We start from the raw sequence: 19568 nt of genomic DNA, 5'->3' as shown, positions 1-19568 counted from the left end.
ACAGCTCCCACGTGGCTGAAAGCTGCGGCTTTTTGAAGTTTTTCTTGCTGCCTGCGCATTTTCTCTAGTCCTACGAGAGAGGGACTACGAGCTGCTCTGCCTCTGCTCTTCACCAGGAGAGTTCAGGCTTTCCAGGTGTCCGACCACTGCCTCCTGCACCAAGACCAGCAGCTCTCACCTGTGTGGGATGGGAGGACACAGGAGAGGAGAGCATCCCTCTGCCCATCCCTTCACATCAGATCCCCTCCAGGCAGGGATGCGAATCAACGGTAGATCAGTTTAATTTCTGCAGTAGGAATCAGGGCATGTCATTAAGAGAAGGGAGGGGAGAGCATCACCCCCAGCACTGCCGGCAGCGTGGTTCCTTGTCAGCCATTGCATTTCCTCATCGCTTCTGGTCTTGAGGCTGCTCCTGCTGCGGCTTCTCTCTGAGCCTGCGCTACCGAGCACAGCGAGCTGCCTCCGCCAGGGATGCACCGGTTTTGAACACTGCTTGGGTCTCCCTCAGACTCAATAGCCCATGGGAGAATAAGCCAGCACTGTGGAAGCCGGGGACGAAGGCTCAGCCCTGCTGGGTCTCTTGCCAGATCCGACTCAAGATTTGGCTAAACCCTTTACCTGCTTTTGCCTCCATTTTCTTAAGTGGAAAGATCCTCCTGCATCCACGGCGGCATATCCTGTGACGCTCAGGTTCTCCGCAGAAAGGCTGTAGAGGAACTGTCCCACTGCACGGATGCTGGGGACGCCAGAACGTTTTTTTTGCTGGGGTTTTCTTTGGAGGTGGGGCAGAGGGGATGAAAAGCGGCAGCAATTCTGCAGCTTCTTTTCATTTAGAGGCTGGGAAGTTTTTCAGGCAGGCGCTAGTGAACAGTCTCGGGCATCCCTGCTTGCGTAGAGCCCCGTTTCTTGCCCCCAACAGTCTGTTAACTGGCGTGTAACGTCGAGCATATGCAGCCAGCAGCTACCCTGTAATTAAGACTGTAACCACGAGCTTTACTGTGAACACTGCTTTCAAAGGTACCGTTAACCCAAGCACATACAAGCACGTGCTAAGAAGCCTGGTGCTGCGGTTAGCTAAAGATGCTAGTGAATTCTCACCCACGCTGGACGCAAAGGAGAGTGTTAGAGACGGGGGAGGCGACCAAGGAAACGGGTGGAGGCAAAACAACCACCTACCTTCACCGTGGCTCACAGACGCTGGAGGTGGGACGGCAGCGGAACGTCCTCCCGGAGAGGAGCGATGGCCCGGAAAGCCAGAGAGCCGCCGTCTCCCGCCGCCGGTGGTGCACAAGGCGCAGAGCTCTCCCTGGCTCCTGCGCACGGGGCAGTTTTGAGTTGAATTACACCTTGAGTGATGGTTGTTTATATTCCCCTTGCTCAGTCCTTTTCTATTATAAATATCTCCAATCTGTTTTTAAACTCAGACTTCTAGCACACATATTTCTCTCGGACAGTAATCTACAGCAGTTTCATCAAACCTCAGTTTGTTGGCTTTTTGGAGCAAATGGGCTGGGCTCATTTTACTTTCTCCAGCTCTTTCAGGCAGAAAAAGAACAAGGCAAAAAATTTAGAGATCCATTTTCCCCACTCTCTCATTAGATGATTTTTTCCATCCTTTGATGTTATTTGGACCATGTGTTTTTGCATCAATTTTTTTCATACTTTTTGGAAATAAACCACCATGCTTTCAAAAAGCAACTTCAGAAACAAAATTATTCCTGTCTGTGAGATATAAGCATCTAATAGTACGTATGGAGATGGACAAAGCCACGCCCACGCTCCTTGGTCCATCCGCCAAGGCTGGCAGGGTCCTGTTAAACCAGAAGACACTTAACTCCATTAGCATTGTATCCGAGCTGATAAACCCAACCCCACCATGAGTCATTGTACGCTCAGGTCACTAGACTGCAAGATGAGCAGAGATGAAACAGTCATTATTTTATGTTTAGAAGAGAGAGGAAATTGCAAAGTCACGCTTGACTGCCAGGGGAGGAAGGTGGGAGACACAAGAAAACCAGAAGGAACTGCAAAAGCCGTCAATTCTCCACACACAACCAACATTGCACCTGAAAATGATCCAGCTCTGTGATGGACACAGTTCGCTTGCAGCAGAACAACAGCAGTTGTCAGCTTTGTAAGCTTATCTTCCACCCTCCCTTTTCAATCACTCAGAGCTGAGAAACGAGCAGTGTATGAAGCAACTCTGGTTCCAGAGGAAGTGGTAAATTTAGTCATGGGGTTTTTCTTAAGACACTTCTGCTTTTTCAACAGAAATGACAAAGTCTTAAACCTTGTAAAGCAACACTGTGAGCCAGATAATCCCCTCCAGAGCACAGCTTGTCTCAAGCCTCAAGGCAGCAATACAGTTAAGAGTAACTAGACCACGTGAATAAAATAAGTTATGTGCAAATGCCTCCGTGAGCTACCGAGGCTCAGAACTAAACTTCAAAAGATACAGTCACCTGGAGACAAAGGATCTGCACAGAAGCCAGACCACGCTGATACCTCTGGTAAGTGTGCTTCATTTCTCCACCAGTCATTATAAACACAGGATTTTATAGGCTGAGCACTTGGCTCTAACACGACATGCAGTCCTGTGTAGCTTCACGGACTTACAAAGTGATTTGCTTTTAATTTGTCCTCCTAAGATCTGGTTCAGCAAACTTTTGCCTCACTTTCCACATGCGGCCTTCTACCCTGTATCCTAGGCACTGCACTGTGAGAAGTCTTTGTACAAATCCTAAAAGGTAAATACAAATAATTCTGGTCATTCGCCTTTGGAAAACTATGACCCACTGAACGGACAATGAAAAAGACATTCAGGTTAATTTGCTATTATTACTGGATTAAACGCTAGGCAGAGAGAATTAAGAATAGTAAGACAAAATTGTTCATCCTCCAAAATCATCACCTCAAGGGAACAATTCCCCTGAAAGAAGCCCAGCTGAATCTTCACACCCAGATCATCAGAACGCCAGGTCTTCATCTGTCAACTTTAAGAAACTTTCAGTAAAGATGAACTCTTCCTGTTTTAAGGCCGTAAAATATCAGTGCATAGTTCTCCCTCTCTCTCTCTCTCTTAGTTAATTCCCTTAATATCCCTTTTTTAATTACTGCTAATGAGCATCAAAACAAAGAATCAGTTTTTCTTTTTTTTATTATTATTATTTCTAGCAGACAATTTACATAAAATTCCCCTTTTAAGTTAGTGATTCATAACTTCCTGCAATAAACTACTTAAGGAGCAGCTTTGGTAAAGAATGGAATGAAACAACCAACCAAAAAAAAATAAAAAAGAACAATCACAGCTGATTTTGAAAACAACACAATTCACCAAATTTAGATTCAAAAGAAATTCTGCCAAGCTGTATTTTCTCAGTGTTTCCAAATATTCCACCTTCCTCCTCCCTTTTCAGGTTTGTGCAGATGTGGGAGCTGCATTCTGTCAAGCAGTTTGTCCTGCTAGATCACGGAAATCCATCTTTACATGATTCGTAGACCTTGAATAGAGGACTCTAAGGTCTTGAAAAAGAGAAAATCTTAATCACAATCTGCTACAGTATCCTGTGTTAAATAATTCAGTGTAAATGCTGTTGCTAAGAAAAACGAGTGAAAACCCTGAATACTTGAGATTAGACTCCTATTCAAGAGCCAGAGACCGCTATCGTCATTCCTTTCAAACTCATGCATATATAGACCAATGATTCCACCCCCTTCCCCTGAAACTGCATTAAAGCAGCTTATATATCACCTCAATTTCTTATTTGGCTCTTGTCCCCACCAGAGCTTTCTGGCATTATAGAATACAGACAAACTACTCTTTGCCTAAAAGGCAGTGCACAGCTCTTAGGAGCTTGGGGAGGCCAGCAGAGACCTCTGTTGGCCAGTCCTCAGCAAAGCAAGCACTTGCATTATTAAATCCTTTTAGGGTTTTCAATACAGCGCTTACTGTATTTTCTAACTGTTTGAGGTAACTTCTTACTACTTTGATAAGTTAATTATGAGAGGGCAGGACCATGTTCTGCAGAAAGACAGTGAGTAGAGTCCAAAGGGATGGGAGCAAGAAGAGGCAGCAGGCCTTGTCATACCAATGATCTTTCCAGCCTGATTGTGGCTGAGGTAGAGGTCGGACAAGGAAACTATCAGTGGGATTCCTACAGGAACATTAAGTGATTCCATTAAAAAATTAAGTCTGGATTAGCACCATCTGCTAAGCAAAGTATATCTGCATTTATGCTGAATCTTGGCTCTGTCTTCCTTATGGAATTTGCTAATGGTCTTGAATATTCCAGTCTGGATTTCCTACTGCTAATAAAACCTGCATTAGGGCTGAGCCCCAGAAGGTGATGCTAGAGATCAAAAAAACCCACCACCACACCCAGTTCACATAAACATGGTAATAAAAGCATACCTTGAAATCCCAGATGGTCATTGCTCCATCGATGCCGGTGGTGCAGAATTTACGACAATCTCGTTTGTCTATCTCATAAATAGACACTTGGCTGAAAACAGAGAGTGATAGCTGTAACACAGACACCCATTCCAGAGAGCCAAAAAGCTGGGAAATTTGGGCTGAATTCAACTCCTACTCTCTCAAAGGGAGACATGAGTATAGCAGAGCTTATGCTAGATTTTTGGTACAATGCTTCAGAAAAATAAGCAAAGAAAAAGGATGCTGAAAGCTCTTCTATCGCTTGGTGACTGTAGCCTAAACATTTCCCTTGAATAAAGACAAATTGCTTCAGGAATGTCAGCATCCTCTGGGCTCACGTACTTTTTTAAATGCAAGGATATTTTACTCGATTAACCTGAATCAATCCTTTTGATGAATAAATACACATGGAAATAACACCTGAAATAGGAAGCTGGTATGTGAATTCCTGTTTCAGGTGAATTTTGCTGACGAGATTTTTGCACAGTGCTACCAACCTCTTGTGAACTATCTACATATTTGATAAGATAAACTGTGTTCAAGTTACAGAACACATTAAACATGAGCAAACAGCAGTAGCATGCACACCATGGTAATGATTAACTTTACCAGCTTCCATCCGAGTCCCAGAAATAGACAGCTGTTAGTGAAAGACTAAAATGAAAATGGGATACCAGCTAAACCCATCTGGTATCGCAAATCTGAGCTCTCATAGGTTTGCAGTACATCCTGGGAAACCAAAGTGATGTGGAGAGCAGTCCTTCCCCTCGTGCTGGCGGCCACGACACTCACGTTATACTGTTTTGGTGCAGTGTCTCCAGGGTAGTGTTACGATCTTCTGTAGTGGCTCTTTTATCCATGTTTCGGAAGCGCTCCATAGCAGAAATATTGCGCTGGATGCTCTGTTTTGGAATGTCTAGTTTGGAAACGAAGGTCAGCAAGCCACGGTCATCACAGTTAAAGAGCATCGGGCAGCAGTCATGGCCCTGCAACCAGACATCATGAAAGCATGTCAAGAAATATAAACAACATAATCACCATTTCGTTTTTCTGCTGCTGTTAATTGCAGAAATGCAAAGACTGGCACTATGGAAAAGCTTGCTTATTACTGACTTCATAACGTATGGTGTTTCTCCCTCTCCAAAACACTACAACACTCTACAAGGAGAAAAGAGTAGACACTTACAGCTGCCACCACACTGTTCTCAGAGACAAACGACACACTCAGGAGTGGGAGGAACTCTGTTTTCAGCTGCGAAACCCTGAACACAAGAACATTTGTTAGAGGACTTCATTGAAACCTCTCATCTTTGGCTCCAACAAAAAATAGAGATCGTTCCCACACAAGGATTATTGGAAAAGAAGTCTGTGTAGCTCAGTTGTCCTGAGGTGACACCAGAAGGTTGTAATTTGTAATAAAAAGTTTTAACCTAATGAAAGTGTCCTGGAAGATCTATAACAAACATGAAGTATTACAGATGAAAGGCTGAAGTCATCTAGTATTGTGTGTAAACAGTGGCAAGAGTTTAAAAAGAATACCTCCAAAAAAGGTTCAAATTGATGAAGCTATTAATTTCATTTGCATTTAAAAAACACTTGAAGTTTTAGTGCTTGGTGTCACCTTTTCAGGAGGAAAAAGCCTGTATGTTAATTTAAGTCAACTTCTTGGATTTTGTAACAAATGAAAAAAGAATTCTAGAACACTTTACACTTAATGATATCCCCAGCCAGGTACTTATACAGCTGTAGCCATCAGAACCATAATTCAAAACAAAGCAGAGCAATGGCTGGGTGATCCACCAGAGATCTCTGCTATCAAAACGTATGGGGAATCTCTTCCTTCTTGGTTAGAAAGCCATGGACACTGAAAAGTTATTCAGATCAAGATGAGGAGCAGAAGGAGGAACTGTTAATAAAACATCTTGTTGGATTGGAAGGTGTAAGTTGAAAAGTTGCAGCAGCAGTGTCTTAAGGACAGTGGTTGGGATTAACGTTTCATGAAATGAACAACTTATTTTCCAGATCCTCACTGGGGATAGGGTCTTAGTAGGTATGGAGTGAGCATGTTTCTGGATTCTCTTGAATCCATTTACATGGAAATATTGTTTCCCCAATCACTAGAGTGGAATGTATTTTTTTTTCAAATGCTGTTTCCCCCCGCCCCCCAAAGTAAATTGACTGTACCCTCACTGAAGAATTCTTATAAGAAATTTAAGTTATATAATCTAAAATTCTAAGAATCTACCTTATTTATACAGGCCTCAAAGAGACTCCTAGCATCTACAGTAAAATTGTCAAAACTGGAAACAGCTGTCACAGTTCCCATTGCTGCAAGCGCAATATTCCACATACTACTTCCTTCTATGTCAAACAGCTAATAACTAACAGAAAGAGCATACTTACATCATATTTTTTGAGGCATCGGCAACTGACACAGTACTATCATGACTGACCCAGGCTAGGCGGTTACCACTGGCAGAAAAACTGACACTATGCACCCATCCGCCACTTCCAGCACCCCCAAATTCGGACATCAGCTGCCCAAAAGGCATTTTGGAGCCCCATGGTGTACTGGCTGGTTTTTCATCCACTTCCTTAATGTAAGCAGAAAACACCCTGCAAATAAAAGATTTCAGCATGAACGACGACAGAAAAAACCTCCTGGGAGCTTCATATACATTTCACATCGGAAGCAAATAGATGCATTCTAATTCTAACAAAATAAAATACTATGGTATCTTTAAACAACAAGCCACTAGTGGCTGGGAAGCTTCAGTATACAAAGAGAAAGCAATAGTACAAAGGGTGTAATGCATATAGGTTTCTCATAAATGCTGTTCTTGTATCTCTCTCCTTTTTCTCCAGAAGATGGCACAAAAACATACATTGTCATTGCATTTTCCACTGTGCCAAGATCTCCCTTTCATCCTTTTGCAGTGCTAATAACTCTCAGAGTCAATCCTTCAGTTAGAGAAAAAACACAAATTGCACTGTGTAATTAGAAGCTAATACAAACACCTACAAAATTACCCACTTTTTAAGAACATTCACTTTTTAGCAGGATTTCAAAGAAAGAAAATTGATGTTCAAATGCCAGCGAAGGGGCTCTGAGCCACCTTGTTCTGGCTCCTTACTGAAAGAATGCCTTGAAAACCTGAAATACCACAATGTTTTTATAGTTTTTTTCCCAGCACTACAATTTTCAAGATATATTTAAATAGAAAGCCTCCCCCTTTCATCAAATTCCTTCTGCATGATTCAGACATGCCACAATATGGTGTTCTTGACTGTTACCATGGAAGTTACTGGGACGTCACACAGCATTAGAGTCCGTTGAACAGGCGGAGCAAGTGAGCTACGCCATACTACTATCAGAGAAACATTTCAGTATAAACGAAAAACCGTGATCAAATATTCATGGTTGCAAACACAAAAAGGAAATATTTTATAGTGAGTTTAAGGAAATGTTGCTCCCCCCTCCCTGTTTTTTTAATCTTTTACATGTGTGGGGTATGCACTTCAAAAGGTACCTATATTCAGCTTATTCAAATAAAGCTGATCATTTGGAACAAGAAGGGTTTAACTGCAGCTATATTAGGTACAGATTTTCAGAGAATTAAGCATGAATTTATATTTGGCTCTATCAGTTTAAATATAATCTAATAATAATCCTTCAACAAACTTAATTTGATAGAGACATCTAAAAGGACGGTTCTCTTAATGTATGGAAATAGGACAAGATGTTTAAAGCAACAGCCTTTGACACAAGGCAGAAAAATCATTCCTAAGTAGTGAAAGACCTTGAAGATTACTGTTAGTTAAAAAAAAGTCTTTTCCCTTACTAAAGTCTCCCTTTCTTTTAAAATCAAAATCATCTCAGCTTGAAGGCCCCAGCCTTCAAAGAACATTGGGAAATTACGTTCATTCCCACAGCAACATTGTTCCAGCAAGAATATAAAATTCACACCTATGCGGTGCTGTTAGCTATATATATATATATTTCTAAAGACAAACGTAAGAGGAGCTCATCTAGGCCAGCCACCAAAAAAACTCTGCTGAATACCTATCAACTTGGAGCCTCTTCTGCCCTCCATTCTTTTTTCCAAAATGTCTCCCACTTAGCTGCTTATTAGTTGGCAGTGGCTCTGGCAGATCCATTTCATAATTTTCTTCAGAACCACCTATCAGAACAGATGCATACTTCAGGCCCAGATATCTTTATTATCTTTAATATGTAACTGAGCATTCCCTAGAACTGGAATTCTAGAGATCTGTATTCATCATTTACCAAAGAGAATATTCTTTCATGGTTTTGGGGAAAAAATAGAAACATAAACCCAGTACCAATCTCCACTACTTTTCCTTTCTTTAATGTTTCTATATGGAGATTTCTATGATAAAAGCAGCAAAATTATTAAATGATTCATCCTAAAGTAAAATGTTAAGCAAGAGCAGAAAGTTTCCCAAATGTTTTAAACCAAGATCTGTTTTTTCAAAATACATACCATTTTTCAGAGAAATAAGATGCAGGACACTGAGTTTTCTGATGGGAAACAAAAGACTAAGCAAGTCTTCTAGATAATGCTCCCAGGAAATAAACCGAACCACATCTTGACTTTCTTCCAACCCCACCCCCCACCACTCCCCAAAAAAAACCCGAACAAACCCCAACCCCCAAAAAACTCAAAACCTATACTGAACAGAAAATAATTCAACTCTAACTTCTCAACCAAAACAGGAAATAGGAGATCATCAGGGATGCAATGTACGTAACAAGCACCGAACAAAGCCTGTAGCTGAAGTCCAAAGTAACAGATAGATAGATAGATAGATAGATAGATATCAGCTGACCTAATGTCAGAGTCCCGAGATGCTTTATGAACATGCATGAAAAAATTTCCACATGTGAAAAGCAGCTGCTTCTGGAAGACGAATGAGTACATTTTACATCACATTTTTTGTGAAAGGAAGTGAACATGTATAGTTTATCTAGTTAAAAGTGGAAAGAAGGCAGGGAAGGGAGACAACTCTCTTCTCCCCAGCTTCCATTTAACATCTCTCCTTACATAAAAAGGTATCAAAGGATTGAATTTAGATGCCTGCGTTTCATTCTGAAATAAGGAACGTAATAGTCGGTCCCACCTCCCCCTCCCACTCCTTCTTAGTCATTTTTAGTACACACTTTGAAGCTTAAAAAGTGCCCTATTACATAAAGAATTTAAGAAAAGAAGCTTTCCTTATTATTCAAGGTACAAGTGATTAAGTAAAAGACGAACTAAAGTCAACCACTCTGCAGACAGTTCCCCATGCAGACTTCATTGCAGTGACCCCCATCACTCAGCACAGAGCAATTTGCAGGACCCATCCCTCATGGTGTAATTTCACAATCGGTTTGAAAGACTATGTCATCCATCTCACATGCTAATCTGTTTTTACCAGCCTTTTTTTTTTTTTAAAGCTCTTCAAAACTGTGTTTTGTTGCACTGAGTTTCAGGTGGATCAATTCCTTGACCCTGCTCACCACAGGGCTGCAAGAACGTTAAGGCTAGCACAGATGAAGAGGAGAGAGCAAGTGACTCAGGGAAGCAAAAGGTAAGATACTGCCTTTGGAAGTGCCAAGTTACTCTGATTTTTGGAACTGCACCATCAGGATATTGCTTTTTGAACTCTAACTAGCAGTGTTGGTGTTCTACAAGATAGCACCTGCTAGTCTAATTTCAGCCTAACAACTAGATCTTCGCACTCAGTGCATGCATAGTAGTACTACTTTTGTGTACTGCTAGTAAAGAAACCCACCAGTTCATTAAATTCAGGCATGTCCCTCAACAGATAAATGTTAGTAGTCCAAAGTCTGCATGCAGTAGCACCAAAGTCTCTTAAGCTGGGTATTTTATTTTGGTAACAACAACAACAGTATGCAATGAGCCATCTTCTATTCTGATAGCAAACGCATGATCAACATGCTCATGCTATTGACTAACTTGAACCAGTAATCCAAATTGATTTACAGATGATTTATCTTCTCTCACCTGCACTTGAAGTCACAGGATCCAGCAGCCAGCAAAACATTGTTGGGGTGCCAGTCCAGGCTAAGGACAGTGGAACGAATGGGCTTTTTAATGTGTTTGCTCACCCACCTAAATGAAAAGAGAGAGAAAATTTACATGAAATATTTTACCAGACTCCCCCAAACCCATGAAATAGTCCCCAAAAAGATCACCCCTTGCCAATGACTAAACACATCAGTTTTGCAATAAAACTCACATTCTGCCCAAATCTTTCATATCGCCTTGTACAGTCTGTGAACTTTATATGGTTATCTTAATTAAAATTTTGAAGATTATAAATAAATTCACGTTAAATATATATCTGTTCACCTGAATCCTATTCCCCTTCTAACTCATTTTTATAATGCATCGGACTGAACTCCTTAATGTGAATTTTGCACAGTAACTGCCTGGTCCCTTACATCCTATGAACAAGAGCTCAGCTTTGACAGTGGTATTGAGCTAAGCAGCACTATCTTCTTAAATCACTAAGTACACTTCCTCTCCAGCTCCTCCCAATGAGTTTTAGAGTCATCTCTTTTGCCTATTGACTCTTCTACTGTTTAATAATACAATAACTATAAAACACAACAAGTAAATGGGTGAACTGCCAGTGATATGACTAGTGTATACATCTCAATTATTTGAAGTACAGTGAAGAGCGGTCCTGATGTTGAATGCATCAATATTAGCCTAAATATGTCTCAGCAGATTTGGTTTATTTGAACTGTTTACAAAATAGTAATGAAATCTGTTATTCACTTGATGGCCTTTGGGATGATGGTGCTTTTTCTTTGAATTTACTTCCATCAGGCACAAGCAGTTTTAAGGATCACATTAAATTATTTGTCTTCAACATATGGGCTTTTGATTCTTCTGCAGACAAGTGAAGCAGAGAAAATGTTAAGAACTGAATATGTTGGAAAGCATAAAAGTCCAAAACAATCTTTAAAATGTATTTTGCAGATGGTATCATTGTTTACCGTCCCCACATGGAAGACTGCACACAGCATGGCAGGCACAGACACCTGTGTTTTTATGTGTGTTTATGCAACCCAAAGTAATAGGTACTCAACATATTGATTTCACCTACAGATGATATGGTAAATGTAGCTCCAACACGTACAGCTACAAATATAGATCCATTAAAGACCAGAAGCACTAAGTTGAGATGCCAAAAAGAAAAAAATGTTAATAGCAGAAATATTTGTGATAGTCCTGTCTGAAATCTATAAACTGTGACAAGAATATATGACAGAATACAGAACAGGTAGATGACAAGCTTGAACATCCGCCCCGGAGATAAGTGACAGACTTGAATTCTTTAATGACAAGAAATAGCCCAAACTAATCTATATGGAAGAAAGACTCAAGTCAAGGTTTCTTCATTCATTCTGGAAGGAAGCACAGGGAGGAAATATTTCTCTTTTTTCAACCATACAGTTGTGGTACAGAAATTTTTACTCTGCAGAAATTCTTGCACTTTTAGAAAAGCAACATGTTTGTGGTAGTCAACCAGAACACATCCACGCCAACTTGTATAACCTGAAAATAGGCCAAGTCCAAGGCCTTTAGGTGCTACACCAGAGTAAAGTAGTAAAAGAGGGAACCTTTCCCCAAGATGTAAAAAGTCCATGAAAGAACTGATGAGGCCTATCCCTCTACGTTTCCTGAAGATTTTAGGAATTAGGAAAAATAGTAACCTAGTTACCACCATTAAACTCCAGGCTTTAGCTTTCCTATGCAGACCTTAGGGGTGTAAATGGAAATCAAACTCAAACAGCTCACCAGTCATTTTCAGATTCAAAGTAGCACACAGATATAAGTCGAGCTCCACTTCCCACAGCAAATTTATTCTCCAAGGGAGACCATTTCACAAAGGTGGCTGCACGATTAATTCTCAGGATCACAAGCGTTGGTTTCCACACACCGTCTTTCTGACTCCAGACGTAGGCATTACGGTCTGCACCGCAAGTTACAATGCGATCGCTTTTGGGAGCCCAGTCAATACCTGCAATTTAGAGTTCATATTAATAAACTTTTCCCTTTATACTGTATGCTTTACAGCAAGCCAAAACAGAGACAATCGCACAGCCTTCTACTACAGAGACAGTTATTACTGTTATGTTAGCATTCCCCTTGTTCACTTATTCTCCAGGCACCATTTTAAACTGTTAGGGATATCGGTTTGTCCCTCTAGCTTTCATCAAAATTGTAGATTCTAAATTTCCAGATTCCACAGAGAATTTGCCCGCTAAGGAAGCCCGCTCTGACGGCTGCCCAACAGGTGGAGCTCTGCAGACTGGCTAAGGCCTGTCCGCAGGCACCCTGCAAACCACTGACTTCTGCAAGAGACCCGCTTCAACAGCTGAAACCCAGCAATCCTAAAACTATGCACAAACCTCTAACATAGTTGTCTGCTTGCTGCCAGACCGCAATCATGATCTAAAAGTTTAGATAGCAGGGGTTTTTTTTGGTTAGAAGTTATCAATCTTTATGTACTGATACAATCCTTACATTTTTTCCATGCCTATTTAAGCTGTGCGACGAGAAAGAAACATTTACCAAGCAAAAATAACACATTCAGAGAATAACACGAAGCCTTTGATAAGCCTGCCATTGCTTCTTTCCCCTCCTATGCAATGAAGGATGTTCTCTCAACTGGAAAGTCTTACGGCAACATTATTTTTCATATTTTCTTTAGCATTCTTCTTTGAGATGCAGAGTGCAATCCTGAACTCTCCTGCCACAAAAATTATATTTCAATGGTTCTCCATAACTGTGTTCAATATTAAAAACATTCCTTAAAATAGGCATATGCTTAAAAAGTTCGATTTTTGAAGAGGTTGGTAGTCTGAAACCATAGTTACACAAGTCAATCTAGCACCGATTTTGAAAGGGGGACCATCCTGACCCTTGTTATTTCTCTTTCCCACCACCTCCCTTGCACCAGCACTGGTGCTGTTCTGACCTGTGACAAGTTCAGCTTTTCAGCTTAGCAGAAAACCAAGCCAGCAAAAAGCGTGAATAATGCTCTTCCTGTAAGTGAACAGAAGCAGCTCACCACCACAGCTCTGAATCAAGACACAGAAGGCAAACCAAGGGACCTTGTCCCTTGTCATCAGAAGCTGGAGCGGCAGCAGTTGAATCACTCCTGTCAGAGGCAACAAGCGGTTTGATCAGTCTACCTCCTGTGTCTAACCACAGTGTAAGTCTACTCTTTACGACAACCACAGCATTTAGTATTCCAAAGGTATACGCTATGCAGGAAAGCGGAGAGAGCTCTTTTCCCAAGTCATGAATATTTGGCTTCTAACACTAACAGGTACAAGTAAAATGCAGAGAAATGTCTTTGGGGAACAGCATGCCATTTGTAAATTCAGCCCAAGTGACTCTTCACAAAAGAGCACGTACAGTTGTGCTCTTTGACAGCAAGAATCAGATAAATTGAATAAAGTTACTGCAAAACGCTGTTGGGCAGATACTTCTGCCCATTAGTGAGCTGAGAACAGAGTAAAGGATATTGCTGTTTTGAGCAAGTGTTTGTATTAATTACTTTCATTTCCTTAGAGAATAAAGCCCTTATAAAAATATCACCACAAAAAAAAAAGTAATATAAGACACTACCGCAGGACAATCACATTTTAAAAATAACACCTTGTGACTCATCATGGCAGCTCTTCTTACATTTTCATCGTGGAGCTACAGATACTCTGGGCCTGCAGTAAAATGTGCTCACTGATGCTCTGTCATAAATCCAGGACTGACCACTTCAACTCTTTATACAGTCCCTAAAAAAGGATATTTATTGCTGTCGGAAACCACAAACCAACGCAACAGTTGTATACTTGATGAAGTTTTAATACTAGCACTTGAAAGGGAGCAGCATGTATCACCAGGAGAGTCTGACACACAACCAGATTACTTCAGAAGACTGAAAATTTATTCTCATTATATCATTATGGATGAAAAATAGGCAATAGATAAGAAAGAAAGGCTCAGTTACTCTACCAAAATGTCTGGAAATGAAATAGGGCTTTTCCTGCTAACATTCATTGCATGCACTCCAGAAAAATGCTGCAAAAGTAAGTGGGAATGCCAACCTATAAAAAGATCTATTTACTCAACACTTGCAGATTTCCTGTTCAGATTCTCGACTGGGGAAAACAGGGGGTGGGCAAACTTAATGTCTGGTACAGCACAATATTCTCTTACCTGTAATGTGTCCATTGTGTTCCTTTAGCTCGTGAGCCTTAACCCACTGGTTCCCGCTCTTCTTGTAGATGTGGACTTCATGATTATTAGGGCTAATGGCAATCTCTTGAAGAAGAAATAAAACAATCCAATAGTACAGAAGGCTTTTTAACACCAAATTCTTTACTTGGAAAGACTTTCCAATCTAAAACCTGTATTCTCAAATTTCAGAGCATTACATGGGTTTTGTAAACAAAGGGACAACATCCTTGGATAACCTCAAACATTATGGTCATAACATGGTCATGAGTATACTACACAGAAAGACAATACATTCTGAACATGGCAATCCATGTTCTAGTAGAAAACTAGGCAATTCAATGGAGGGCTGGTTTGGGGTACGGAAATAGAGGGTCAAAAAGGGTAAGGGCCAGGTCATTCTCAAGAGGTGCACACCAAGGCAAAGCTTTCTGGAACACTAGTAAGACTACATCTGCTCACACGTCAGAGTTCCAGTAATGGGTTTAGAGAAGTCCAGATTTAGAAGATGCGTGCTTTTTGGATCGTAAGTGGAACATTTAACATGTAGCACTACGTATTTGACCATACCTTCCCTAAACATGATCCAGAACATTACAAGATCACAAACTGACAGCAAAGAGAAAATAGCAATTGAAAAAAAATTAAAAGTTAAAACTAACATATTACTTACGAGTACGGTCTCTGTTCCATGCATGGCAGGTGATTGGCTCTAGTAAAAACTGATGTAGAGACATTCCGAGTTAAAGATATTCCTATGTTGTAAAAATGGAAAAAGCTGAAAGGTGCAAAATTGAAAACAAAACACTTCAAAATTAGATAATTATTAAAACAAAATCAGCCTTCAGCATTTACCAAGGTTGTTTCAGTCCAGTATTACAATTTACTTACAGACGGTCACAACTTACTCAGTAAATAAGTTAAGGCTGCTAAAGAGCTTCCTTTGCCATACGCCCTGCCATCTTCAGTAGGCCAATGAATTTTAACTGTCCTGCTTACTATAGCTAATGGCAATTGCCCTAAAACCCATATACGCTTGCTTCTTAGCATATCCTCACAGGCGAGAGAGGAGGTTCTTAGGAAATCTAACAAACCTAATAGTTTTACCATGGAAATGGAATGCTTGAAAAAAAAAAAAAAAATTCTAGGGACATATCTCAGTGAACTGATTCAAAATCGTGACATGTATCAAGGCTCACAGGCAGCACTACAATAAAATCTTTTTCTTTTTTTTTTTAATATGTATCAGGAGGTTAAATTGGTGTGTCCAGAACATTGATATGTAACTGTAATCTGCTGATGTATTATTTGATAAAGCCATTTATATGTATCCTAGGGAAAAATTATTAAGATTAGTAATCAACTAATTACTCATTTCTTCAAATTAATTCCAGCACTAAACTGTTTTATAGTTAGACTTTTGCCCCCATGAGATTCAAACACTACAAGAACAAGCTGAATCGTTCTAGTTTGTAAGTATTTTAATTTGTTTTTAAAAAAAAAGCTAGATACCTAGCTTTTTCTTTAACTTATGACTGCTACAAGAGATAGCGCTGAACGTCTGCAATTGGAGGCGCACTGATCAGCAATTACAAAGTTGTTTAAAATACATATCATATTGTATGCTCTGTATTAATCAAGGGCAGCATAAATGGATGGAAGATAACATCATAAAAACTCAAGGTCGTCTGTAATAACTAAGATGCACATAGTTCAATACATACAACTTGGATTTGTCAATTCTGTCCATATATTCCACTAATTTTCATAGCAATTTATCCTTGGCTGATGGATCAAAGTATTTTCACCCTCACATATACATCTAAAAAGAAATATCTCTGTGATGTCATTCCAAGACATCCACACCCATTATAGCCTGAAATTACAACATACCCAAGTATGGCCATGTTAACAGAGGGTGGAGACTTCAGGACAAGGTAGGAATTTGGAAGCAAACAGGAAATGAATGGCAGTCCAACAGAAACTCAGGAGTGAATGAAAGATGAGTACGTTCTTACGGAGCTTAGCAATTACTATCACAGCACTAGTTTAACAAATATGCTGAAAGTGCTGAATCTCGGAGCAGAAATGATATGGTACTTTGCCAATCCAAATAATTGGAGAGACTTTTTCTTTTCTCCTTTTTTTTTTTTTTTTAAAAGAAATCAAGCACTACTCTTTTAAAGAAATACAACTTATGGGTTACATTTCAAATGTACCTCAAATATAACTTTTGACTATATGAGCTTTAAGTCCAGTTCATAATCTTAACCAGCATGATTTTCATGGTTCTTCTAATAATCATATTCTACCAATCAATTGAAGCTATTAAATATATGCAGTCCTAAGCAAAATAGCTAATGAATTTTTGTTAATGGGAAAATATTGACATAATCTGAGTTACCTTTGACCTTGGACAGCCATATTTTGAGATTCCATGCGTTAATATAAGCAAAACACGACTGCAAATTGCTTTTTCCACGATCTTGCTTTAGTACATGCCAACATTCGGTAGCAGTGCATTTCCATATACAGGAAAAGTTGAAGAGCTGTTCTACCAACAAGGAATGCTCAGCCTTTTCTACTCTTTCCGAAATAAAATGTAAAAATATCCAATCTCCCCTCCCCAAGGAATGCAGCTATTTTGAAACACTTTCTAATACAACCCTGGTATTTTCTCCACAGATTGGCAGGGCATGTAAACGATACAATCCCATCCTAACTTCCAGTTCAGAGATTTTTACTAACCTACATGCTCTTCCAAAGACAGCTAGGACAAGCAATATGATCCATTCCTTCCCATTGATTGAGTTTCCTGAGCACCATAACTTGTAGGAAGCGACTGTTTTCCATTTTGGTTTGGTAACAAACTCATAAAAAACAACAGTGATGATAATCTCAAACAGCACTACTATTTCTGTCATCTGATAGTTGCAGCACTATTTTCTTCGGGAAGATAAATCTTAATTAAGTCTTCTAGTTCTATTTATTCCTTACCAATACGTAGACAAAATCAAACTCACATTTCACTAGAGAAAATGCAACTAGCTCTGTGATTCTTGATATAATTCATACGTAGTAAACCCCTCAATGCCTTCCTGTCAGCCAACCTCCGAATCTCACACAGGGAAGATACTGTCATGATAATTTTGTTAGCCAAGTACTTAACGCAGCTATCCCTGATCTTTTTTCAAATGCAAACTAACTCTCCTTGAGTTTCAAAAAAATTTTTTAAAAAGGAGAAAAAAAAAAAAGGAAGTCTTGCACCTTTGTACAGCAGGAGTTCTTTCAATGTGTAGACTGAAAAGATCAAGGTTGGGAAGTACAGAACTCAGCTGTTGTCATCTCTCAATGGGATGAGAAATATTTGGTGTAAGGCCATCCCTGGACAAGCAACCAGCAAGGATGCAGACTCAGAAGCGGAGATAGCGTGTGTGTGTGTGAGAGAGAGAGAAAGGGATCTTTTTAATGCTTGCCTATTTTCAGAGCACCTACATCACTTTCAAACATCTGGAAGAGAAGTGCCTGTAATTAAGGACTGCCTCCTACTGCTGTCACTCCCTTCCAAGTCACTCAGCGCAGCTTTCCCAAGAGGGTGACTCCTCGCAGGCAAAGCCTACTGACACAGGACACCATTAGCATTATAAAGCCGACCGGTCTGGGACGGATTGCGGGCTGCGGCCCTGCCCCGCGCTGATAACACAGGTGCACAGCGCTGCCAGGGAGGCCACGGCGGGGCAGGAGGCGAGGCAGGGGCTGCTCCGCCGAGGCCCGCCCGGCGGCTCCCTCCCCGGCCCCATCCACCCCCCCGTGCGGCCCCGTCCCTTCAGGGCGAAGGGGCCGAGGGGTCCCCATCGCCTCACCCTCAGAAGGGTGCCTCCGCCCCCCGCTCCGTGCAGCGACAGGGCCGGGCACGGGCCCCCGCCCCCGGGCAGGCCGGCGCCGAGGGGACTCCCCCCCGCCATCCCCTCAGCACCGGCGGGCCTGCGGGCTCCCCCCGCCCCCCACCCCTCTCGGGGCGGGGGCAGGCCGGCCCAGCGGCGCCGCGGACAGCCGCCCCCGGCGCGGGGACTCACCTGAGGCGACGGGAGCGGAGCGGGACTCGCGGACTCTGGTCAGTCAACGCGACTCCGCTCCGGGCGGCGGGAGAGGGAGCGGCCGGCGGCGGAGGCCGAGGGGGGGGGCCCGGCACTGACAAGGGAGCCAGGAAACGCGCTCTGCGCCTGCGCGCCGCCCGCCGGCCGCCCCGCGGGCTGCGCCTGCGCCGCCGCCGCGCTGCAGGGGCGGGGGAAGGCGGGGCGCGCCGGGGAGCCGCTCCGCGCCTGCGCGGCGGAGGAGGGCGGGGGGCCGCGCCCGCGCCTCACACAAAGGCGGCGGGCGGGGGAGCGCGCGTGCGCGGCCGGGCGCTCGTCCCCTCAGAGCGGTGGGGGACGGGAAGCGGGATGGGAGGCGCTGGGCTCTCCCTGGGAAGCGAGTTCTGGTCATCCCTGGCGCTTCGTAGCCTTGCGAGGTGAAGGAGGCCGTGGCTGCCTCTGTTGGAGGGGGCGTGAGCTAAGGGTCTGCAGGCGCTGTGGGTCTGGGGAGGCCCAAAGCGCTGCTGGAGGCGCTGGTTTGTGTGAGGCCTCCTGAGGTGGGGGTTGGCAGGGCTGCGGGTGGCAGTGCCAGGGAAGAGCCATAGCTTCCTCCTTGGGAAGGAGGTTGTGAGGAGCTGAAGGGAGGTCATTTGGCCTTCTTCACTGTAGGCTTACTGTTGGAGAGATACCATGCAAGGAGTCTTTGTGACTATCCTCCCCTTTGGAGGCTGAAGGATGGAAGCAAGGTGCTCTCCACTGCAGGGGATAACAATCCTATCCTAA

The 19568-nt window shown here is 42.2% G+C and overlaps 1 protein-coding gene across 4 annotated transcripts; it reads right to left on the bottom strand.

Moving 5' to 3' along the window:
- Positions 1 to 898: 898 nt before the first annotated feature.
- Positions 899 to 18928, bottom strand: ARPC1A (actin related protein 2/3 complex subunit 1A). 4 transcript variants are annotated; one of them, XM_082312005.1, is made up of 11 exons: positions 18789 to 18928; positions 15386 to 15490; positions 14695 to 14799; positions 12268 to 12490; positions 10462 to 10569; positions 6836 to 7048; positions 5619 to 5694; positions 5225 to 5418; positions 4412 to 4502; positions 1177 to 1313; positions 899 to 978 (listed from the first exon to the last, which is right to left on the bottom strand). In XM_082312005.1, the coding sequence occupies exons 2-10, from the start codon at positions 15447 to 15449 to the stop codon at positions 1179 to 1181; spliced, it is 1209 nt and encodes a 402-aa protein (XP_082168131.1). In that variant the 5' UTR covers positions 15450 to 15490; positions 18789 to 18928; the 3' UTR covers positions 899 to 978; positions 1177 to 1178. The 4 variants fall into 4 exon arrangements, with proteins under 4 accessions (XP_082168131.1, XP_082168132.1, XP_082168133.1 ...); XM_082312006.1 differs by having other exon boundaries at positions 15386 to 15467; XM_082312007.1 differs by lacking the exons at positions 899 to 978; positions 1177 to 1313 and adding an exon at positions 3140 to 3522.
- Positions 18929 to 19568: the final 640 nt, after the last annotated feature.

Source organism: Platalea leucorodia (genome assembly GCF_965183815.1).
Source record: "Platalea leucorodia genome assembly, chromosome: 5".
NCBI classification, from domain to species: domain Eukaryota; kingdom Metazoa; phylum Chordata; class Aves; order Pelecaniformes; family Threskiornithidae; genus Platalea; species Platalea leucorodia.
The sequence above is the reverse complement of the archived record's forward strand: the minus strand, read 5'-3'. Positions and strand labels throughout refer to the sequence as shown.

Bases quoted from the DNA above. Each gene is read 5' to 3' on its own strand.
- ARPC1A (XM_082312005.1), bottom strand. From the start codon at position 15,449: ATGTCTCTACATCAGTTTTTACTAGAGCCAATCACCTGCCATGCATGG. The intron at 10,570-12,267 runs GTGAGCTGTTTG...CTTTTCATTTAG, and splicing joins TTTGAATCTGAAAATGACTG to GTGGGTGAGCAAACACATTA. The intron at 7,049-10,461 runs GTGAGAGAAGAT...TTTTATTTGCAG, and splicing joins TCCTGTGACTTCAAGTGCAG to GGTGTTTTCTGCTTACATTA.